We start from the raw sequence: 25,208 nt of genomic DNA, 5'->3' as shown, positions 1-25,208 counted from the left end.
GCACACAAGCTCAACTGTGTGCCCCCATCCTGGTGTGTCTTTGCTTGTCTTGTGTTCGTTCGGGGTTACAAGGGCCACCTTGGCCCCTGGTTCCCAGCCCAGGATGAATGGGCTTCTCCTCCATCATTGTTTGGGGCAGCAGCGGAGCCGACTGAGGCTGGCAATGTTTGGCGGGACCGGGGTGGACGGGGGGGCCTGATGGGGTTCGGGTTAGACTTGTATTCTCCACCCCTGGCAGAGGTCAGGGGTCGTCCCCTTCTGCATCAATCTTAGCGCTGCGTCCGACAAGGCCGCGGATCCAGGATTGATTAAGACGTCAGGGTTTTGACAGCTGTGGCGGACGGGGAGGGGGGCGCATGTGTGTGTGTGCTCGAGGTGGGCCAAGGGTGGCCAGCGTGTTCACCCGGGGGGGCCAAGCCAGGGCTCTGAGGGCCAAAGGGGGGCCCCCTGATCTAAGGAGAGGGGGGACTCTGCCTGTTTGCATTTGGGATCCCTTTTCCCTGTTAACCACCTTCCCCCCACTCGCTCTGTTGTTGAAGGTTGGGGGTCAGGGAGTCCCCTCGCTCCTCATCTGGTGGAGGGGATTAGTGAGAACTACGTACGTCATTATGGGAGAATGAGAATCACATCAACCGGGAGCAAAGATGTGTGTGTGTGTGTGTGTGTGTGTGTGTGTGTGTGTGTGTGTGTGTGTGTGTGTGTGTGTGTGTGTGTTTCCTTCACCATTATATTTGTTGGTGTGTGTGTCGGGTGAGGATAGAGCCTGGCTGAGGCGTGAAGGCGACAGACACTTTTCACACTGAAGAATGTCAGAGAGCTGTTGACCATCACCACACACACACACACACACACACACACACACACACACACACACACACACACACACACACACACACACACACACACACACAAACACACACACACACACTCTTCAATAAAGTTCTGATGGACTTTTTAGATAAATGCTGGAATCTTAACCTTCCTTTTCACCACTTTGTGTGTTCCCTCTAAACCTGTGTGTGTGTGTGTGTGTGTGTGTGTGTGTGTGTGTGTGGCTTCGGGCCCGAAGGTGATGTCAGTGTGTGAGCGGAGTATTTTCTCACCTGACACTCCCCCTTCCTCCCCCCTCCATCAGCCACCCTCTCTATTCCCAGCAGTCTTTGGCAAACTGGAAACTCTCATTCATATTGGATTAAGAGGTTTTGGGGATGAAGTTTCTCTCCCCAGTGTGTCACTCATTGTGTGTGTGTGTGTGTGTGTGTGTGTGTGTGTGTGTGTGTGTGTGTGTGTGTGTGTGTATCTGGGTCTTCCATTCTCCCCCCCTCTCTGTTGACAGTGTTAAATATGCGCTTGGGAGCATCATTCTAAATTCACCACGTAATTCTATTTAGCCCGCCGGTCCCCGATGGCTTTAAACACACAGACTCAGTCCCCTTGCTCTTCCTCCTCCTCCTCCTCCTCCTCCTCTTCATCTTTTGCATACACTCAAATGAAGTACTGCATCCTCTTCTTGGCCAGCTTGGTATAGCTTGCTTGTTTATTCCCCTGTCCATGTCTTCTGTCTCTTAACATTTCCTGTTGCTTTAATGGCTTTTTATGAGCTTTTCTCTCTTCATATACCTCTTTTCATCTCCCTCCATTTTTCCGCTGAGTTTCTGCAACCTCTCCTCTCCTCCCTCTCTCCTCCCTCTCTCCTTCTCCTTTCTCTGCTGCGGCCGTGAGGTGGTTAGTGTTCGTCATCCTGTCTCTGGTGGCAGCGGCAGGAAGTGGGCTGAATAATGAGATTACCTTCACTGTCGGGGAGGGTGGCAGCAGCACACATGAACATCACCGCCGATCATTGTTCCCACAGACACACACACACAGTGTATAGACACAAACCTGACTAATAAAAAAAGAGGAAAAACAGCATCCAGACACACAGGGAAGGACGTGTTAGACGGCAGGAACCACTATGTGCACACACACTTATACAAACTATTAGAAAAATCCAGGCACACAACTGCATGTAAAAAAAAAAGAGGACATCTTAAGCATTCATAAATATGTAAAGCAGGCGCACGGATGCTTTAGTATGTGTTAGCACACACACACACACACACACACACCGCGCAGCAGCAGAATGGAGGTGAATGTACTCATCACTCTCGCTGCCACCAGAGAGGCTCATTTTGTGCTTTCTGAATAGAGTCGAGAAATCTATTACCAGCGAGAGGACAAAATGTCTCACGACGCCGCCTTCCCCTTCCTGCTTAAATACTGTCGTTAAGCGTAAAGAAAAATACATATATTCTATTCTTATTTAGCTCTTAAAATGATGAAGGGGAAAAAAAAAGTCCTCTCAACACACACAAATCCTCTCATGGCTGCATGGAGGAGGGAGGAGGGTCGGGGGTAATTCAGCCGTCATTAGCTGAGGTGCTGAAATGTTTTTCCTGCTCGGGCTGCCGTTCTGCCTGTGTTGGTTCCCTTTGCAGTTCTCCACACTCATCACCTCTCTCTCTCTCTCTCTCTCTCTCTCTCTCTCTCTCTCCTTGCCCTGTCCGGGGCAGGAAGCCACTAGCGATGGAGCATGAACCCCCGGGGGCCTCGATAGCTGCGGCGCTATAGCGGCCAGGAATATCCATCTTTAAGTAATTTATCTCCCTTTACGAGTGTTAAAGCTGGATCCAGCTCCTTTGAGGGGTTCCTCTGGAGCTCAGTGTTCATGAGGAAATGAGTAGAATCATCCCAAAATAAGATTTCCAGTCCTGGACATGAGATCAAACAATATGCTGATGACATCTAACTGTTCTGCAGTAAGTTTAATCTCCGCCTTGCAGCCACATGGTTCACGGTGTGAAGCGATCGGTTGAGTTTAGGCAAGAAAACCAGTAAAAAGAAGAAGAATAAAGGTCATGGTTTGTGTTAAAGTAACATGTTGCGTCATCGGCTCTGACTGAGTGGGAAAACAAAGACGTTTCAACGTTTTCTTGGCGACACACAGCGTGCATACAATCATTGTATCACTGTCTTATGAAAGCCACGTGTATCCAAAAATGTGAAGATGGTCGACACATAGCTTGAAAATGTGTTTTTTGTTCAACCCATAAGGGAAGATGTGGTTCTTCGGTTTATCTTAAAAATGCCAAAACCGTTCAAATCGGAGACGATCGGGCAGCTTGGAGTATTTCTTCTATGCTGACATCGTCAACGTAAGGAACGTATATATAGGAAGTGTCAAAAAGGGGGTTTAAAAAGATGATAAAATGTCTCCTCTCCTCTTTTTGAAAAGCATCCTCTCTTTGAAGCCCGCGATGGGAAGAGGGAGCGATTAAAGCAGTCAGCAAGCACATTAGCATGTCAAAAGGCCCTGAATCAATACCCAGCTCTCTACCAACACAACCCTGCAGTCCTCTCACCCCCTCCTCCCGACTCTTTCTCCCCATCGCCGACGTTCCCCCATTCCTCCGGCTGTTTCCCTCCTTCTCCCTCCATTTTCTCCTGCGCTCCTGCACACTCTCCCTCTTGCTCTCTTGCCCCCTCTCTTTCTCTTCTGCTCACTTCAAAATGTTCTCCCCCCCCTCCTCCCCCCCTCCTGTTTTCTCCCCTCTTCGGGTGACGGACAGAGAGGAGAGAGGCAGTGAAGAGAGATGGACGGATGTATAGGCAGAGAAAGACGGACAGAAGGAGAAGTGGACAGATCAAGAGAGAGGTTATGAAAGGGAAAGAGAGAGGGCCTCTGCCACCTTCTTTGTGCTGACAGAGAGGGAGAACAGACCTCTCTCGCCAAGAAGAGGAGATGGAGATGAGGAGGCAGAGAGGAGGTAGAGAGAGAGAGAGAGACAACAAAACATGGAGGGGAAGTGAAGTGGAAAGAGATTTAGTTCCAGTCTGGCAAACGTGCTCTTTTTCTACACTTCATCTGTCGGTTCACGGAAATCCCTTTGATCGGGGGCAATGTGTTACTGATCGTGTGTGTGTGTGTGTGTGTGTGTGTCTGAACTATTACCCGTCCAATATGTATCCCCTGCATCTGTAGCGGCTGACGTATCGCATGCCGTATCATAAACGCTCCAATCGGGTTGCGCCATCTGAGCCCGCAGATGGACCGGCCAAGTATCCGACAATGGCGGTCTGATTGCGAAACACCTTGGAAAAGCTTTATCTCTCCCACTCTCTGCTGATTTCGATCTTAAGCTCCCTCCATCCCGGCAGGGAGATAGTAGGTGGTCGTTTCCTGCTCCCTCCTCCTCCTCATCCTTTTTCTTTTCTTTGCTTCTCAGGGGGGCGCAGGGTTCAGCGGCCGAATCAAAGGCTGCTCCGTGGCAATCAGTTATGGGGTTATGACAACAACTAAAAAAGGGCCTCGCGATAAAAGGGCCGCTGTGTAATCTGATGCGCCCCCGAGACTGGACGCAGTGCCCATTTTAATCTCCCCCTTTTCTCATCACGGTGGCACACTGGCTCATTCTCCCTGGAAAAAACACACACACACACTTTGAATGTGTGATTTGCATGTAGGAAGAAGATAAGGAACACAGGCATCTCTTTTTCGTGGACAACATCTGTCGATGCAATTGAGTTGCGGAGTGGGAGGAGGTACTTGAGTCCCGTTTCATTACCTGCATGACAGCATTTGGAAGCACTTCAACGGCTATCAAGCGACCGCCGTGTGGATCGTCACCGCAGAAGATGAACAGATGCATTAGAAAATAGCTGACTCGGTGATTTGGGGGGTTGTAGGGACAATGTATGTCAACTACGAGCTTTAGATGAGGAACACCCAATCACGTGAGCTTACGGCTCTGATGCGTTAGCCGCTAATGCTAAGAAGCTAAAGCTTTGAGATATATTCAGGCGGTTTTCTGGGTCAGTTTTTAATGAATCCTGCAACGGAATTTGTAAATGCTTCATAGTTGTATTTGTATTTTGCAACCACTGTTCTCTGCAGCAACAAAGGCTGAGGCTCATGGGAATTATAGTATTGAGACCTATCCGCGGTGCCCGAAACTAAAGACCACGGCTTGAACCTTATATATTTGAATTATCAAGGAGTTTCCATGCCGAGGAACATGGAGCATATCGTGTTTGAATGTCTACAGAGCGTTGCTCCTCCAGGAAGTAGTCCGCAAAAAAACACAACTTGACGTTTTCACAGTTCAGTTTTGAACAAATTGAAAGAAAGAAGAGATAAAACACTGGAGCTGCAGGTCGGCAGATATCGTGACCTTTAAACAGGGCCAGGCGAGCTAATCCCCCTGTTTGCAGTCTTAATGCTAAGCTAAGCTAACCGTCTGCTGGCTCCAGCTTCCTATTTAACACACGTGATATCACAGTGATATCACACTTTTTTAAGGTCGGGTCGCGAACGCACACATGCACGGCGACATCGAGCACGCCGCGGGGTCGCCTGTGAGGCGCTAGCTCTCCGCGGGAGAGCCGAGATGCAATTTGGGGGATGTGGAGGTCCCGATAGGCGGAGGTGTGTCCACGGCGGGGCACGTCTGTGGGATTAGGAGCCTTGATCTGCTCTGATCTGCAGCGAGCTGTCAAATACTGCTGGAAGGGGAGCAGAGAAAAAAAAAAAAAAAGAGACACTCTCTCCCTTGAAGGCTCACACCGCCGGAGGAATGTGAGAGGAAGACGGAACAGGAGAAAACAGAGGAAGACGGATAGGAGAGAGTGATTAGAATGTGTGTGAACGGAGGCTGTGTGTGTGTGTGTGTGTAGAGTGAAGGCGAGATGAATTGACTCCTGTCTAGAGGCCCTGATAAATGGCTCGAGGTGTGAAAGGTGAAGCAGGGGGGGGGGAGGGGGGCTACGGGGACAGACGGTGATCGCTCTTTGAACAAGCCCGGCGTGGTCGTGTCGCGACCTCCGCCGGCTGCGGTTCACATTACTGTCAATATCGCTACCTGTGCGTATTGTCGGGTTTATCCCACCTGACGTTGAGCTGTTTTCATGGGAACTACTTTCTACCGTGGAGGAATAGTCCCTCTATGTATATGGAGCGCACGGCCCATTACTCTGGATAATCTTACAGAGCTGAAGGGATTTAAACGAAGGAAGGAACTCGGTGTCGGCCCCGATTCGGAGCCCTTTGTGCTCGCTTGTGTAAAGACACAACTTTGGCAGAGAATGAAGGAAGTCGCGAACACATTTTTTGGCTTCGAAATCACCCGACGAAAGCTGCCAAGCGCGAGTGGTGGAAGGGCCCAAAGAGATGAGCAGAGATAACGGAAGAAGAAAAAGAAAAAGGCAGGAAGAGAGCAGCAGACACGAGGCCGAGAAATTCGGAAAAAAATAATCACCCGAAACTGGAGTCGCACTTTTGCTGCACACTTTTCTTCAAAAGCTAACGGCTAAAACGTTACACATTAGCAGAGTCACCCCTGTCTAAGCGGCGGCCATTAACCCCCGAGCTAAGCTCCCGTTACGCCCCGCAGGCAGGGACAGGTCCGACGAGCCACCGGGGTTACGGAGGCCAACGCATGCACCCGGCTGCAAAGTTTGCGGACGCGTATATGTTACAAACTTTGGAATGCGCGCACACACTCGTCGCCACGCAAAGTACCGTGCGAACAGGAGCCGACACGGTTTCGAGTCAGATGGGGGGGAGGGAGGGTATCGCTTCCACGACAGCAATGACCTCGATCCTGTTTTGAGAGAGAGAGAGAGAGAGAGAGAGAGAGGAGGGGAAAGTGGTCTGGAGAGGCCTGAGTGACTCCAGAAGAGGTCAAAGGTGAAGAAGTGACAGGCAAAGCGGAGAGCGGCAGACGTGTCATTGGGCCGACATGAGCTGTTGAAGAGCTACTGACCCGGGAACGTTTTTATGTGCCCTGACACACACACACACACACACACACACACACACACACATATATATATATATATATAACTGCATGTATTCCCACACACACACACACACACACACAATAGAAGGTGCTTTGAGGCCCCAGACAGGCTGTCGTCTGGGAGCTACACGTAGATTACCTAAGCAAACAACCTAAAAATACCTTTCTTCTCACCCGCCAGTCGACCCTTTTCCGACCTCTCCTCATAACCCGCCAAGCCGCCTCCGAGGAACTGGCGAGGCCGCCGGTAATCCCGCCCCCGAGACCACAGACTACTCGGTATTTAAAGTTTTTCTGTGTTTGAGGGCGCTCCTTGTCATTTTGCGGTTGTTTTATCTTCTGGAAAAACCCCTCATCTGTAGGCGCTTGCGTCCCCATTTTTGTATTTTTATTAATCTGGGATATGTGATATGGAAGTCACGGTTTGTTTCTTTCACTTTCAGGTTTATGCGATACGGCTTTGTGGTTAATGACATCATTCCACCTGAGGTCACACACCTGTGGAAAGCAGAGCGAGTGGGAACACTGAGAGGCCTTTCAGAGCCGGATAATAAACCCAAATTATCCAATTATGGTCGTTATAATTGCACCCAAATGTACTCGTATCACAAGATTCAATAGATATCAATGCACCGAGTCTGATCACCCAGACAGCTTAGTATTATTAATGAAAATGAGGCAACAAGAGAATATATTATGCTTAAAATTGATGTATAAAAATAATGATTTGCTCGTATTAGTTCACACAACTCGCTTATTGTTGCTGTTTTCTGCAACAATTATCGACATTTGAAACCTTTTATCTCTGTGCTTTGGTCATAATTTGAAAAATTCCCTGTTAAATTTGTCAAATGATATCATTCGCTTGCCTTAAATCACAATAACCAAACCTCACATGCTATTGATAATATATGGATTTACTGCCCAGCTCCAGAATGTGAACACATACAATGAAGGACATTAAAAACTATTGTACTGTCAGCGCAGTTGCATTGTGGGGAGTTTTTCCAGCGATCTGTCATGCGTTTGACGCGTGTTTTTTTTTTGCACTTGTTTACAGAATTGGATCGGCGGCCCCAGTGGGACCGCTTCCCTATCGCTTCCTCTTCCTCCTCACCTATTCTTAGTGTGTGTTTGTGTGTGTTTGTGTGTGTTTTCCCCCTCACACGTCCTCCCTCTTCCTGTCCCATTCTCCTCGACTCGCGGCCAGTCGGATAGCTCGGCTCCGCCCCCTTTTGTTTAGCGCTGCGTGCCATTAGCATACTCCCTCATCCCTCTGCCTCTTTTTTTATTCATTTTTTTCATAATTGAATTGAAATGCAGCTCTTTTCATCGTAAACAATGTCAGGAAAACACACACACACACACACACACATGTGTCCAACATGAGACCGGAGCCCCAGGAGACTTTGGGGAAATTGGACCAAGACAATACCTCGACTTGAGTCTGTTTACCTCTTTTGTTTACGTCCCTGCGCTCGCACACAAAGCCGGTTTCTGTGCGCTCGTCTCTTCTCGTGTGTTTCCTACACACACACATGCTTTTTGAAAAGTGCATCTGTGTCGTCCGGAGGGCCTTTTAAGGGCTTTGTGTGCGTGCACCTGAGAGGCTGCAGGACGGGTTGGAGGCTTGTATAGATAGATGAATAAATATATATCTATCTCTGTCTTGTTTGCCGAGAATTATAGTCCATTACCCGCCGGCTGTGCCAATCTCAGGTCACAAAAGGTCCTGGTGGGTTTGGCGGCGTGCCCGGACCCCCCCTCCCCCCCCCCCCTCCCCTCCGGACCTGGCAGCGCTGCAGAAGTGGAATCTGAGTGGTCTCCACCTTTATTTACCTCCACAAGTTAGACAGTGTTTGGCCAGACAAAGATGGATGTGTCTGCTGCCGGTACCGCCGTCCATCTTTTTACGATTATCGAACCCTGGTCTCACTTTCTTTCTTTTTTTTTTAAAGGAGGGGTCGTGTTCATTCTGGAGCCACTGGGCGGGATCCTTTAGATTCGTGCGATATAACCATTGTACTAATATTCCTTTTTTAAGGCCGAGTTAGAGGAATTAGGGCGGCCTACGTGTCAATAAGAACGTGGAGGCCGTGGTCTCCAGGAAGTCTCCAAAACAATATTTCTGTTACAGCAACAATATCGGTGCATTCTTAGCAAATATACATTGCAGAAAAAAATTCTGCAAAGAGGTTTTACACACAATCAGTCTGTTATAAACAAGGAATGTTGTAAATTAGCACATTTCTGCTGTTGAGGAAGTATTTTGGCGACTTTAAAATGTTTTTTAAAGCAACAGCTCGGCGCTCCCGTGTTGCATTTCTGCAGCAATCTTTCATTTTTACGACGTCTTTCGCTCACGTCCGCGCTCCTGTTGGCCGCTGCTCTTCTGTGTCAGGTACAGACATTTTAATTAGGGCGGTGTCGCGGGTCGGCTCTCGTCGCGTGATGGATCGGCTCCGCTGAAAACACAGTTATAAATCACCCCGATGCCTTTGACAGACAAACCGCTGGCAAACCCTCGCGTCCCCCCGCTGGCGCCGGCCGCCGCTCGCTGACGTTCTTCACCTCGTTAGCCTCCTCTGGCTTTCGTTCTTTGGCCTTCGTTAACACCAAATGGGCTCGTCAAACCCAGATGTCACTCCCCGGCTTCTTTGGGCTGTTTTTTAGTACGACACCAGGAGTGTGGGACCTTTCCCTCCTCCTCCTCCTCCTCAGGTCAAGGTCAAGATGTGTGACGAGTGTTCGTCATCAATCACGGTGATCAGCTTCGCGGGCCGGGTGTCCCTCATCCATCACGCTCACGACGGGTTCCCGCCGGCCGTGTGGCTGCGTGTCGCCTCCAGGGCCGGAGGTAATTAATAACCCCCGACGGTGCCGGGAATTAATGAGTTAACCTGCTCCGCTCTCCTGCTGGTCCAGCGACAGATGCTAACGGTCAGCGGCTAGCTAGCCCGGCTAGCGGCTCAGGTGGATTGACGCGGACGCTCGGATTATATGCATCCGAGACTTTTGAAATGAGACACAAAAGGCGCAGGGTGCTCTTTCAGGAGGGCGGGGTCTGGCTCCTGAAGGTGCAGCAGGAGGAGAGGAGCCCTCCTCGCCCTCGGGGTCTCTGAAAGCCGATCGCCTGCTTCTGTGAAAGAGCGGCTTTGTTGAAGACGCCTCTGAAGAGCGCTGTCTGTCTGTTATGACTAAAGAAGAGCGAGCGAGTTTTCATCACCCGAAGAAGATAAAGCGCCGGCTTGAAAGGAGAGGAAAAAGGCGACGCTTGAACTTAATTCTCCTCTCTATTTTTTTGTATTATAAGAGGGCCGATTGTTCTGCCTGGGCAGGCCTAGTTATTATGCGCCGTGCGCTGGGTGTTATATTCCTGGAGGTTTTTTTTGTTGCGCAAGTTTGGTCTCATGCTCTCAGTCCTCGGTGGATTGGACTTTGTTGCGTAGGCTCGCCTGATATATCGGGCCTTGCTTGCGGGGGTCACTCAAGGTGGGCTGCAGTGTGTGTGTGTGTGGGTGGGTAGGTTTTTATTTGGGCCGGGCGTGTAGGTTGTTGCCACAGTTTTCAGTCGGCTCACGTGGGGGCGGCGATCATTGCATCATTAGCTTTTGTTGCGCTCACATTGCAGATGGCTGCAGCGACGATCTCGTCTTGAACAGAACCCCCCAGCACCCCAGCACCCCACCACCCCACCCATCACGCGGCGCGACCATTTCAGACAAAAATACTCATTTACTTCCACATCCCTCTCCCTTCCACACTACCAAACGTGCCTCGGCTTAGAGACAACAGGGATGTGGATGGGAGGGGGGGGGGGCTGACAAAAGGTTGGGTGAGGGGGGTGAGGACTAAAGCCAGAGGAGGAGGATTGAATGAGTGAAAGAGCTGCTGGGGGAGAAAAGGAGGCGAAGAATGCGATGTCCCCGGTCTATGAGGGATTCCATTTTTTTTTTTGCCTTTCCAGAATAGAACAGTAAGTCACCAGTCTCTTTGTCTGCCTTTGATCTCTCAGCTCAGGGATTTGGCACCTGACAAACCCCTCTCTGTCTGAAAGGAGGCCTGCCGAGGAGAGCAGGGGGGAGAGAGAGAGAGAGAGAGAGAGAGAGAGAGAGAGAGAGAGAGAGAGAGGCCGAGTCGGTGGGAGAAAAAAACAGTATGAGACAGTATGAAAAAGATGGTGTGGAAAAATTGGGTTAGACATCCGAGGGCTGCATGAGAGGATATGATGAGGGCTTTCTTCGCTCACATCCCATAAAAACTAAATACATGTGTGTCTGTATTTGCGTCTGTGTGTGTGTGTGTGAGTGAGTGTGTTGGCCACGGACAGTGATAAATCCAGTGCGTCTTAAGGGAGATTCCTCTCTGAAGCCACGGTCTCTCGGACCACCCACTACTGCGGTCTCTTCCCTCTCTCTCTCACACACACACACACACTACACTACACACACACACACACACTCCTAATAGGAAGCAAACTCTCCAGCTTTCCTCTGATATCGACCTCTCTTTCCCCCTCCGCGCTGCGTTCCTGCGGGGCAGTCGCTGCTATAAACAAGGCCTCAAAATATTGACGTCGCGTTTTCTGTTTAAAAAGAAACGCAGATGAAGACGCTCAAGCGTGAGTGGGGATTTGGAGTTTGGCAAAGGATTCTGGGACAGCCCCATGGGGGGGGTGGAGGGGAGAGGGTCACTCCGGGACAGCTTAATAAGGGGAAAACTCATCAAGCGTGCACAGTTTGAGGTAGCCCGCTCTTTTTAAAGAGGCTCAGACCCAAAAGGCTGTGAAGCATGGGACTCAATTAACTCTCCCTTCGGCTTGTAGCGAGGGCTCATCGGTCTCAGACAGCTGCTTGACCTCGCTCTCAACCCGGGACTCTTTCCCGGTCAGCGCACTCGCAGAAAGAAAGAAAACCTCTAACAGCAACTTTTGCGTTTCGTCACCTGAAGCGGTCACTTCCCAAAAACAATACCCACAAACCCCCAGTGTCCTCCTGTCTTCCGGTGATGAGAAGGATTGCTTTAAAGATAGAGAGATAACACAAAGTGCCTCCCCGACTAATCCCTCCCCACCTTCTTCTTTTCTTTTCTGCAAAAAGAAGCGGAGGCTTGGCGCTCCCCTGCAGGGCCGCAATCAAAGAGACCCTTAGCTTAGCGTCGGCGAGTGAAGCGGCAAGGATTTAGGCCTGATTGAGTGAGTGGGAATGGGCCAAGAATGGCTCAGCAGGTAGCGGCGAGCCCGAACCCGGCTAACGCCACGCCGGCCCAATCCAGCAGCCAGTGGGAGGGCGGCTGCGGGAGCCCCCAAGAGGGATTTCCCCCGTATGTTAGGGGGAGGTTGTGGATTCTTTCTCTATGTGCGAGAATGTCGGGTGGTTTGATGCAATGTGTGTTTTAGTTGGACTTCCTCCTCGCCGCGGTGCAGACGTTTAGTGCGTTTAGGGCGTTTAGGGCGTTTAGTGCGGTGAACACATGTGGGAGTTTGTTTACGCGACTGTTCTTTGGTATAAAGCATCCCCTGATGTATTTATGACATGCCTTTCAGATGCACTTTATAGATCTGGGCTGTGTGTGTGTGTGTGTGTGTGTGTGTGTGTGTGTGTGTGTGTGTGTGAGACACTCTTTACCCCTGCAGACTATGTAAGTGTGTAATTATCTGATTTATATTGGGTATAAATTCTCCCATCTGTCTCCGATGGGTCTTTTCATCATAACGAGACACACACACACACACACACGCACACACTCCACCAGAACCCCAGACCCCATACCGCTCGCCGCCCTCTGCCGGGCAACACGGAGGCCCTCCGTTGACTGACAGCTTATTTGGTCCAATCGGTGTCGCGGCTGTCTGCGCCGCACCTCCTGGAGAATTGCTCTTTTGTCCCGCTCGCCCCGGTTCAGCGCTCAGAGGGCGAAACACAACCCCGGCGTAGGCGAGGCTTCCACCCGGCCGTCACAGGAACCGATAGGCGAGGGGAGAAACTCCTTGAAACACGAGCCCTCCAATCAAACTGTCACTCAAAGGAAAGGCGAGCACTGTCGCCAAAAAGTAGGGAGAAGTGTCACTTAGGTTACCATTTCAGACTGAGGTGTGTGTGTGTGTGTGTGTGTGTGTGTGTGTGTATGTGTGTGTGTGAGAGTGACACAGCTCCTGGTGTGCCAAGTGTGGTGGCATTTGTTTGTTAAATGGTCCTGAAATGCCAACGGCTCTGGTTTCATTGCGGGTCCCAAGTCTTTGCCAATTGAGCATAGCTTAAATTTGTGAGAAAGACAAGCGGCGGTTATTTGATCCTCTCTCTTTTTTTTGACGAAAGGAAATAGCGCCCTTCAGTCCTGTTCGGCTGTTTTCGATAATAGAATGCAGGTTCGTGAGAAAGGAGATAGGAGAAAGGAGAGAGAGAGAGAGAGCACTGAAGATGGAAAATGAAGACAAAGGAGGTAGAGAATTAGGAGCCTCGGGGCAACACGTTGTTTTTCCTGTTGCTAATTGGGTGAAAATGGCCGAGATCTGAAAGTTCTGTTTCATGTCGAGTGCAATGACATGGCAACGGGCCAGAAACCAGAGACCGCCTCTAACCTACGGATTCTGGGTGTGGCTTCCAAATTGATCACAGGGGGGGTATTTTTTTATTCGGAGATGGCAATGTCGTCAACTTGACCTAAATATCTGTCGGATGGATTGCACAGACCTTCATGGTTCCTAGAAGTAGGGATGTCTCGACACCAGACCCTCTGGGACCAAGGTCCAATGCCAAAGGTTCTCAAAATGCGACGGTACTTGTTTTTTCCGCAGGTAGCACAGGTACTGGATGATAGAAGGGTTCCCTGGTCATGCTCCATTGTGAACAACCAATACATATCTGTTGGATGGATTGCACAGACCTTCATGGTTCCTAGAAGTAGGGATGTCTCAAGACCAGACCCTCAGCGACCAAGGTCCAAGGCCAAAAGTTCTCAAAATGCGAAGGTACTTGTTTTTTCCGCAGGTAGTGCAGGTACTGGATGATAGAAGGGTTTCCCGTGTGAACAACCAATCCATGTGGAAAGGAGGGGAGCTAGTTAACGCTAGCCGCTCAGGTAGCGTTAGCAGCACTACATCTAAATCGGCTAAATCAAGGGGCCAACACTGAACATGAACGGAGGTTACATTGAGTTACAATGTGATGCGTTCAGGCGCTATTCAGTAAAGAAGTGTGTGTTGAAGTACGTGGCTTTCATGGCTTTGTGTTGGATTCTCACCGTGGTATAGAATTGCGTATCGAGAATTGATACCCAATATTTAATTGATATTGTCTGGAATTGTCTCATCCCTTTCGTTTCTAGGACCTTCCTCTCCTGACTAAAAGAGCCGAACGTATATATACATGTATCGTATTTCACCCTGGCATCACAATCTAACCCCTCTTTGTCCTTGTTATCTTTCAGCCTGTAAGATCGGTTACTTCCGCGCTCTGGCCACCGACGGCTCCTGCGCCAAGTGTCCGCTCCACAGCTACTCCGTCCGGGAGGGATCCACCTCCTGCGTCTGCGACAAGGGGTACTTCCGCTCCGAAACGGACCCGGCCTCCATGCCCTGCACCCGTAAGTACACCCGAGTAGCACCTTTGGTGATGCATAAAGGGAAGGAGACACAGCTGTGTCTGAGGAAGAAGCTGGGAGATGAGATATTTGTTCAAGCATGCGACTGTAACTGTAACACAAACACACACATACACACACAGAGTGATTGCTTTTGCCTTAACACGGTCATGGATTCTCTCTCTCTATTTCGCAATGTCAAGCTGAATTACTCCCCCCCATCCTCAACACACAGCGACAGCCTTTCTGCACACACACACACACACACACACACACACACACACATAACGCAGGCGGCTGCTGGTTTAATAGGAGTCTTTTGGTTCCAGGTGGTACTTAGTGATCAGTCACGGTGACAGAGAACTAATGAGGGTGTAAACCGCTGCATCCCAGATCCAGTCCTCCGCAGAGAGGCGGGCGAAACAACGGAGGAGGGCGAGAGCGACGCGGAAAGACAAATAGAGACAAGGTAGTTAGCGGAGACGCGGGGAGGAGACGGAAAAAGATGGAAAAAACAAGGGCACAGACGGAAAAGCTGGGGATGTAGGGAGGGAATTAATAAGGCGCGATAGAGGAAGAGGGTAAGGTGCCACGGAGAAAGAGGAGGCGACTAAATACGGCAATGCATTCAGCTGAAGGAAGAGCTTTTCATTTCTCAGTGTTTGCCTGCACTTTGTTCACTCCGGATGAGCCGCACGCCTGCGATGGCAAATATTGTTTTTAACAATCCTGCTGCCTAATGATACATTGGCCTGTTTCCGTCTCTGAGTCACAGAACTGGGAGTTCACACTTGTAGAGATATACACAAAAAGAGGGAAAAAGAAAAAGGCACATAAAACACAAAGCCCAGGGAAATAATACGAGCGCACACACTTCACGTGACAGACCTTTGTGTACGAGTGAGTACGTGTCGTAAAGCAACTTGAACCGCCGGAACATCTGTTAAGTTGCTTAGCTCAGAGTTGGCTCGCATTTCGGCCCGAATGATCTGTCAAGTTCCCGTGGATTCATCACCCGGTGTAACAGTTTATTGAGTCTGACGAGTAGCCGGACCCCTCCTCGGCAACAAAAGAGAAAAAAACTGAATCCCTTCCCCGGCTGCACGGCATCGATGCAACGTCACAAACGATGTTCCACCGTGGGATTGTTTTCACGATCAAGAATTATGATAGACGTTCTTGTCACTAAACAATATACCAATGTAGCAATATACCAATATACTAATATACCAATGTACCAATATACTAATATACCAAATGTACAATATACCAAATGTACCAATATATCAATGTACCAATATATCAATTTACCAATATACCAATGTATCACTATACCAATATACCAATATACCAATGCACCAATATATCAATTTACCAATATATCAATTTACCAATATACCAATATACCAATGTACCAATATACCAATATACCAATGTATCAATATACCAATGTACCAATATATCAATATACCAATGTATCAATATACCAATGTACCAATATATCAATATACCAATATACCAATGTACCAATATACCAATGTACCAATATACCAATATACCAATGTACCAATATATCAATTAACCAATATATCAATGTACCAATATACCAATGAACCAATATATCAATTTACCAATGAACCAATATACCAATTTACCAATATACCAATATACCAATGTACCAATATACCAATGTACCAATATATAAATGTACCAATATACCAATGTACCAATATAATAATATACCAATATATCAATGAACCAATATGTCAATTTACCAATATAACAATGTAGCAATATACCAATGTACCAATATACAAATATACCAGTATCACTATACCAATATACAAATGTACAAAAGAACCAATATACCAATGTACCAATATACTAAATGTACCAATATATCCTCTGAATGTCCCATGTCTCAGTGATCATTCCAGAGGTCACAAGAGCTCATTTTATAAAACCTATAAAAACGTCACAAACATTGACAATAAGTAGTTTTCCGTCCAAAAAAACACATTCGCCTTGCAACCATGTCACACGCCTCCCCTCATATATATCACCAACACATCTACTTTTACTGTGGAGCTCATCGTTATTGTCCCGTTAGCCGGTGTGGCATTTGAGTCGCGGCTGCGAGCAACAGCTGTCACAGCTCATTACTGGCTTCTCTCACCACGCCGGCTCCTCTGCGTTCCCGACTCCTCAGATAGGAACTGAACATTAGCCCGACTCCCTTCGCGACCTTTGACCCGCCTCGTCAGCCGGTCACCAGTTGATCTTTGAGCTCTCACCCCGTCTGTCGTCTGCTGTTTTCCTTCCTCGTGCATTATATATATATATATATATATATATATATATCAATCATTTTTTGTACTTCTCACCCACATGTTGGTGCTCTGTAATTACAGCTGTCACTCACACATGCCTCCTCCTCCACATCTTGTTCTCACTCTCTTTCTCTAAACAAAAAAACAAAACACTCACGAACAGATGAAGGAAAAAAATAAAAAATAAAACCTCCTTAAAAGTCGTTCCCCAGTTTGCCTTGCTGAAGGTCAGGCTGGGAAAGAGCCAGCATCTCTGGTAATTGGGTCTGTGTGTGTGTGGGGGGAAACGCCACCCCCCCCCCTCTGTTAGCTGGGAGTCTAGCGATGCAAGGCGATGATTAAAAACTGGATGTTGCGTAATGTGCGCCCGTCTGCTGCAATTGTTCTTTTTGAGCGGCGAATAAAGTTTTTCCCGATTCGAAAACGCACGCTCTCATCAAATTAGAAACAAGGGACACGCCTCCCACGCTTTTGGATCAATCGGCCCGAGGATCCTGGCAAAATACCACAAAAAAAAACAGATTTTCTTTAGCTGTAACCTCTTTTGTTTGTGGTTTATTTTTATATTTCTCGTCTCGCTTTTGTGTTTCCTGGCTTGCCTGCATTGCTCTCGCTGTCTATTTCATCTGTTAGTTGTTGCTTTTAGACTTCTTTGCTTTGCTAAATGCCACACAGGCAATCCTTGGCAAGATCCACAAGAAACGGTCAACTTTTAGCGCATAAGTCCACAGAGTTCACAGGCAGATATTTCTAGAACACACAGCACTAACTTAGTTTTCATAAAGGCATTTTCGGTAGAAAATGTCCCCACTTGAACACAATTAGCAGCTCATTCAATTCATAATCATACAGTTTAGGCTAGTATATAAAATAAGAGCCAAACAGGCAACACATGAATACATGTGGGTGATTATAAATACACACACACACACACACACACACACACACCACAGGGCCGTAATGAGGACCAGGGACAGACGGAGCCGGCGGCTCCGCTGCGTTCAGGTTAAAAGGAGGGGCTGTTCTCCATTTTGGGTTTTCTGTCGGCCCTTGATGGGTTTCTCAGATTTTTCCCAGTTTGCTTAGCGGCGGTTTTGGTGGAGGAAGTGGGAGGAACGGAGGGGAGGGAGGTCAGGGAGGAGGGGGGGGGGGGGACTGAATGAATCCCAGCCGGACGGTAATAGCGGCCTCAATGTTCTGGCCAATTTAGCCCGCTCTGTAGCTCGACCCCTGCACAACACTCGGCTAACAATTACTGATAGGAAAAGACAGAAGGAGATGGGGGGATGAAGGAGGAAGAGGGGAGGAGGAGGGGAGAGTGGGAGCAGGCATGGGAGGGGAGTAAAAATGCGAAGGACAGATTAAAAGAAGGGGGAGATGGAAGAAATAAGGCCTTGGAGCAAATTGCGAGGCCCTAAATTAACAGGGGGGAAAAACGAAATCGGCAACTTTTTCAATCCTTCCGCCAAGGAGAAGTTTAAGGCCACGGAGCACCGGCGTGGTACGAACCACTCCACACACACACACACACACACACTTCCTGCCGCTCGCTCGCTCTCTCTCTCTCCCAGAATTAATTACCGAGTGTCAGTCACAGCTGACGGCTCTCCCACGCTCCCTCGCTCCCACCGGTGCATTCTGGGAGAGCGACAGGTACAGCCAAAGGTAGATTGTGTGTGTGTGTGTGTGTGTGTGTGTGTGTGTGTGTGTGTGTGTGTGTGTGTGTGTGTGTGTGTGTGTGTGTGTGTGGAATGCAGCGAGGCCATATGGTGGAATGTGTTTCAGACTTTAAACAGTCATAAAGTTACTCAGCGCCGTTTCAACTCTTGGTGTAGCAACAAGCAATAATCATCCTCGAGGAGCGTGTGTGTGTGTGTGTGTGTGTGTGTGTCTTTGTATATTTTCTTCAGAACATGAGAGGAATACTGCTTTAGTATTTCGAAATACTTGTGTTTGCTTGAATTCGAAGATCAACAAGTGGCTGTGTGGAGACGATTAGCTTAGCATGAGGGAGGATATATATATATATATATATATATATATATATATATATATATATATATATATGTTTTCCTCTGCTTTCAATCTTCATGCTAAGCTAAGCTAACCGTCTGGCTCTAGCTTCAAAGTTAGTTCCCAGAATTGTATTCAATTCAATTCACTTTATTTTGTATAGCCCAAAATCACAAATTACTCATTTTTATTTTTACAATCTGCACACATACGACATCCTCTGCTATCGCTGTCGCTTTTATTCCCTAACTCTCCTTTATTAGTGTCTGAATAACAAACCCCTTCAATTGGGAGGGCATTTTTATTTAATTTTCTCCATCTTTCCATCGCCGCGAGGAGAACAAGGAGTGCTCTCACTCGGACATTGATTGGACACATTCCTGTTACCTTCGCCCTGTTGGGTTTATGACGCCCTGGGTCCAGATAACCGCTGAGTAATCGCTTTATGGCGCATCTCACACGTGTTGGAAAGGAGCACACAGGTTAGCGCTGACAAAGGCTCTATTATCACGCCGGCACCTTCATTTAGAAAGCCCCTCTGTAACGAGTTCCCATTGTCTGGGGCGCAAACGGAGAGAATGAGGGGGAAGAGCGGCGGGAGGGGAAATGGGGTACGGAGGAGGAAGGGGTGGTGGGGGGGCAGAGCCTTTCTCATCATTTTTAATGAGAATTTATTAATAGTTTTTCAACGAAGGTTGCGGGTTGGCGAGGGGGGAAGTCAAGCGATGCTAATATTACCCACAGTGCACCCTGCGTCCTCTCGTCTTCACGCTGTTGTGTGGTGATCGTGACCCTCTGGGTCACTTTAAGTCTCACAGACCTCATGCACACCCGCCATGCATCCAGTCTCTGTCGCGTCCCTCCATCCAGACCCTCCATCCAGACCCTCCATCCAGACCCTCTATCCAGACCCTCCATCCAGACCCTCTATCCAGACCCTCCATCCAGACCCTCCATCTAGACCCTCCATCCAGACCCTCCATCCAGACCCTCTCCTTCCATCCAGACCCACTCCTTCCATCCAGACCCTCCATCCAGACCCTCTCTCTCCATCTAGACCCACTCCTTCCATCCAGACCCACTCTCTCCGTCCAGACCCACTCCTTCCATCCAGACCCTCCATCTAGACCCACTCCTTCCATCTAGACCCTCTCTCCATCTAGACCCACTCCTTCCATCCAGACCCACTCTCTCCGTCCAGACCCACTCCTTCCATCCAGACCCTCCATCTAGACCCACTCCTTCCATCTAGACCCTCTCTCCATCCAGACCCGCCCCTTCCATCTAGATCCTCTCTCTCTCCATCTAGACCCACTCCTTCCATCCAGACCCTCTCTCTCCATCTAGACCCACTCCTTCCATCCAGACCCACTCTCTCCATCCAGACCCTCCATCCAGACCCACTCTCTCCATCCAGACCCACTCCTTCCATCCAGACCCACTCCTTCCATCTAGACCCTCTCTCTCCATCTAGACCCTCCATCTAGACCCACTCCTTCCATCTAGACCCACTCCTTCCATCCAGACCCGCTCCTTCCATCCAGACCCTCCACCCAGACCCTCCATCCAGACCTGCTTCCTCCATCCAGACCCGCTCCTTGCATCCAGACCCTCTCTCTCCATCTAGACCCACTCCTTCCATCCAGACCCACTCCTTCCATCCAGACCCTCTCTCTCCATCCAGACCCACTCCTTCCATCTAGACCCTCTCTCTCCATCTAGACCCTCCATCTAGACCCACTCCTTCCATCCAGACCCTCCATCTAGACCCTCTCTCTCCATCCAGACCCTCCATCTAGACCCTCTCTCTCCATCCAGACCCTCCATCCAGACCCGCTCCTTCTATCCAGACCCGCTCCTTCCTTCCATCCCAATCAGCAGCTTTCTGCTTCCTGGATGAACAGACGGTGTTTGTCTTCCCCGTCTGTCCTTTTCCATCTTCCTTTTACGGCACGCACCGTGCACACACAGCAAAATAGTTGTTTGTGTGAAGAAGACGCACGCATCACGGGGCAAAAAGAAAAAATGTCACTTCCACATCTCCATTAAATGCGGCAACAAAAGCACAACTTATTTCCGACACACACATGCTGTCCCCCCCTCGGCTGCGCTCATGCATCCTGATGAAATCGCTCATTGCCACGCGGCCTCTCCAAAAATAACACTGATAATTAATTTCCGTTGTGAAATGATTCGTCCGTGGACTGACGAGCTTTCATATTTCACCCGGCATCGATCCCCCCAGCCCGCTCGCATGCGCTTCATTAGTCAGAGGGAAAGAGAGAGAGAGATAGTTAAGTCAATTACCGTCGCTTCTGTTTGAAAGAAGCGCAACAAACACACATTCATTACAATATGGCCGACATGAGTCGGGTCACGTGTCTGTGGAGCTGCTCCTCACATAAAAACATCAAAGCGGGAACCTAATAGCAGGGTCCAAACGCAAGCTTTGCCTAAAGTTATTGAGTGGGTGCCATAAAGCCCCGCCGTTAGCAGCGGGATCGGGCGCCCGGCTGATTCCACATATGAACGCGGGGGAAGGAAAGCTGGCGGCCGATTGGATTTCAGTTAGCGCTGAATCCACTGAGGTGAAACTGGATCCTCCCTCGCTGTAGAGGACAGGGCATTAAAGGGGAATTCAAGAATCCTCGGCTGAGGGCAACACAGTCAATTACACGTTTTTTTTGTATTTTATGTGGAAAGAATCTGGAGACTTTCTTTGCCGTATTCACCAAATGCTTATTGTTGTCCCCGTAACTCTCTACCTGCTACGCCCACCGGCCGCTAACCTCTTCACCTCTCCCCTCCCTCCGCAGGCCCTCCGTCGGCGCCGGCCCACCTCATCTCCAACGTGAACGAGACCTCGGTGAACCTGGAGTGGAGCGCGCCCCTCAGCAGCGGCGGCCGCCAGGACCTGACCTACAACGTGGTGTGCAAGCGCTGCGGGCCCGACGGCCGGCGCTGCCAGCCCTGCGGCAACGGCGTCCACTTCAGCCCGCAGCAGCTGAGCCTGAAGGGCACGCGGGTGTCCATCAACGAGTTGCAGGCGCACACCAACTACACCTTCGAGGTGTGGGCGGTGAACGGGGTCTCGCCGCAGAGCCCCGGGCCGGAGCAGGCCGTGTCCGTCACCGTCACCACCAACCAGGCCGGTAAGAAGGGGCGGGGCGGTCCAATGAGGGAAAGAGGACGGGTTTTAGGTGGGAAGGAATCCAATCGTCTTATTTTTGACATGAAAGAAGGCTAACAGCGTCCAATCAGGGACCAGAGTGATGCATAAGGGTCATGTCCATCTGGCTGGAAGAAGGCAACGCCGATTGGCCGATATATTGACATACCAATATATATTTTACCCCCGTTGAACATGGTGGATTCAGATGAGTTTCTCATGCATAATTTATGGATTTTGGCTCTGTGTCTCGACGCTACATTCGTATAACTGTTGTGCGTGAAACAGCCAAGTTTCCGACAAAGGAAAGAGTGTGTGTCTGTCTCACATTTGATGCACAGTTTCGTTACACTGAGCGCTTGACAAAACGTTCTTTTTTTGTTGTTCTTTAAAACGCGGTTATTAAAACTGTTAATAATTTGGGTTCAGGCTGCATGATGCTTGAGGAGGTTGATGGATTATCTGCAGCGGGAGATGATTTTTTCTGCAGGATTTCACGTTTGCATAATTAGGCACGAGAAGCCGAGTCTGACGATGGGGGGGGGGTGAGCTATATTTAGCTTTCAAGCTAATGAATTAGATGAGTTGTATTGATCTGTGGAGGCTTCATTACAAATGTTGCTGGATTGTGTGTGTGTGTGTGTGTGTAATTAATCTAGTAGAACACACACACTCCAGAGCTGCAGAAGAGCCCTCTAGTCTTTGGGCGGGTTCAAAGCCTCCCGTTGTTTTGTCATTTAGCCATTTTGCAACCGGTTGTTGTGCAAATGTGTTTTACGACCCCGGCCCTTTCTCTTCCTCCTCTCATGGCCGATCATTGCCGGGGTCTTCTTTACTGCTCTGCTCTTGGGTGGCGAGCAAAGTGCCCTCTTTTTTTTTTTATCACTAATTTCCATCCCTGGGAAGAAGAGAAAGTGAATACCTTGAATGGGGCAATGTAAGGACCACAGTGGCTTGATTTATCAGCCGGGGTCAGGGAGATGGGTTTACGTAAAGACCCCCCCGAAAGTGCACACATGGATTCAAACAAAGACATCGTAACACACACACACACACACACACACACACTCGAAAGCGACTACACGCTTGGCTAAAAGTGAGAAAATGCGTTACCCGGAATGTTTGCACGCCCGTGGATGGAAATGCTCTACATTTGCCTCTCAAACAATGTCCTCTATGTGTCTCCGGGTGTCCGTGTCTCCTCTAATTTGTGTGTGTGTGTGTGTGTGTGTGTGTTTTTGTGTCAAAAGCGACTGCACGCTTGGCTAAAAGTGAGAAAATGCGTTACCCGGAATGTTTGCGCGCCCGTGGATGGAAATGCTCTACATTTGCCTCTCAAACAATGTCCTCTATGTGTCTCCGGGTGTCCGTGTCTCCTCTAATTTGTGTGTGTGTGTGTGTGTGTGTGTGTGTGTGTCGAAAGCGACTGCACGCTTGGCTAAAAGTGAGAAAATGCGTTACCCGGAATGTTTGCGCGCCCGTGGATGGAAATGCTCTACATTTGCCTCTCAAACAATGTCCTCTATGTGTCTCCGGGTGTCCGTGTCTCCTCTAATTTGTGTGTGTGTGTGTGTGTGTGTGTGTGTCGAAAGCGACTGCACGCTTGGCTAAAAGTGAGAAAATGCGTTACCCGGAATGTTTGCGCGCCCGTGGATGGAAATGCTCTACATTTGCCTCTCAAACAATGTCCTCTATGTGTCTCCGGGTGTCCGTGTCTCCTCTAATTTGTGTGTGTGCGCGTGTGTGTGTGTGTGTGTGTTTGTGTGCGTGTTAAAGAGAATAGCTCCAGACTGATTGGATTTCTCCCTGCTAATGCTCGGTAGGGGCTTTGGCAGCTCCGGTTTCAGCCGCTGGTAATCCAGCCAGTCATCTGCGGCTGTCCCTCTCTCTGTATCGCCTCCCGTCACCCAGACACCGCGGATTACACATTTATTATGATAGCTTTATTAGGATTTATAAGTGCCGTGGAAAAGACACCCCCCCACCCCCCCCCTGCCACCGTCTTTCCATAAAAGTTCAGATTTCGGCTGGAGAGAGAGGGGAAGAAGTGAGGAAGGCAGGTTGGAGTATTTGGATGTGCTGTGTGGTATTATGTATCTCTGCGTGAGAGGAAAACGGATGACGGCGAGAAATAAGCTGGGAGACGCACAAAAAATAATGAAGACATGAGCGTTTGCTGATTGCATGCGGCCGTGACCGGGCATGCGTGTGTGTGTTTACGGAGAGGTCAGATTCCGCGTCTAGCCATGAACAATCCTGCCGTCGTAAATCAGCCGGGGTGTAACCCTTTCACCCGGAGAGAGAGAGAGAGGTGGGATGTCCAGGCTTTGAGTTGACCTCTGGCTGCAAATGGATGTTTTTCCCTTCGTTTTATGGGATCAAGCACTTGTGTGTATGTGTGAGAAAGAGAAAGAGAGAGGTGTTTATGTCTCGATACAAAATACTTGGCAGGCTTAGGTGACTAAAAGTGAATTAGTGCATGAGAGAGCGCGTGTGTGGCCACGTCCGTCTGCGCACATGTGTGTGAGTTTCCATGTCCTCCGGCCAATCGGACAGACGTACATGTGGAAATGTGTTCGGGGAGATGGAAGCAGGCTTAATGGAGGGGAAGGGTAGGGGGTGTGGGGGGGAATTGTACATTTTCTAGACACCCTGAAAAATGGCTCCCTCCACGGCAACAAAAAAAATCCAGCGGAGACTCCAATCTGGCAACCAGGCTCCAAATCTGGCAACCACATGTGCACCCCCCACACCCGGGGGCCCCCACGTCTCTTCTCATGTCGAAACTGTAATCGACCGCATATTCGCGCAACTGCTCTCCGCGACCGCAGCTGCTCCTCGCAACACAAATACTTTGTGCCGAACGCGCCGGCGAAGACAAACCAGAAGAGACCAACAAACTAAAACTGACACACAACCTCCACCATGTTTTTTTCTCTCCATCAAATCAAACCAAACCCAGAACTCTTATGTGCCTCCGCCAGGTTTTTACTCATTATACTGTACGCAGAGGGGCGTGATGGAGGTTGTGATGCTGTCTGTGTGAGATAATGGGACGAGGTGAATGTGTTTCCATGTGAGTTTATCTTTCCGTTTGTGTAATGAGGTCCTTTGTGTGTGTGTGTGTGTGTGTGTGTGTGTGTAGGCTGTGAAAAAGGGTTCTTTTCTTTTTCCAGGAGCACACATTTCTGAAATGAGATCTGAATATTCATTGCGTCTCACACTTATTATTCCACCAACGTTTTTTTTTTTTTTTTTTGCCCACACGTTCAGGAGGCA

The 25,208-nt window shown here is 49.1% G+C and overlaps 1 protein-coding gene across 2 annotated transcripts in view; it reads left to right on the top strand.

The window, feature by feature from the left end:
- The window catches only part of epha4l (eph receptor A4, like), a gene marked incomplete at its 5' end in the record, with an annotated part of 48,451 nt that overhangs the window by 7,479 nt on the left and 15,764 nt on the right, over window positions 1–25,208 (top strand). For both annotated transcript variants that reach the window (XM_079224707.1, XM_079224708.1), the window contains 2 exons: window positions 14,265–14,420; window positions 21,577–21,912. In XM_079224707.1, coding sequence (XP_079080833.1) covers window positions 14,265–14,420; window positions 21,577–21,912 — 492 coding nt within the window. The remainder of the gene's footprint in view (window positions 1–14,264; window positions 14,421–21,576; window positions 21,913–25,208) is intronic.

The sequence above is a fragment of the Taurulus bubalis genome, assembly GCF_910589615.1.
Source record: "Taurulus bubalis genome assembly, chromosome: 10".
NCBI lineage: Eukaryota > Metazoa > Chordata > Actinopteri > Perciformes > Cottidae > Taurulus > Taurulus bubalis.
Note: the sequence above shows the minus strand (reverse complement) of the source record. Positions and strands in the feature narration are given on the sequence as shown.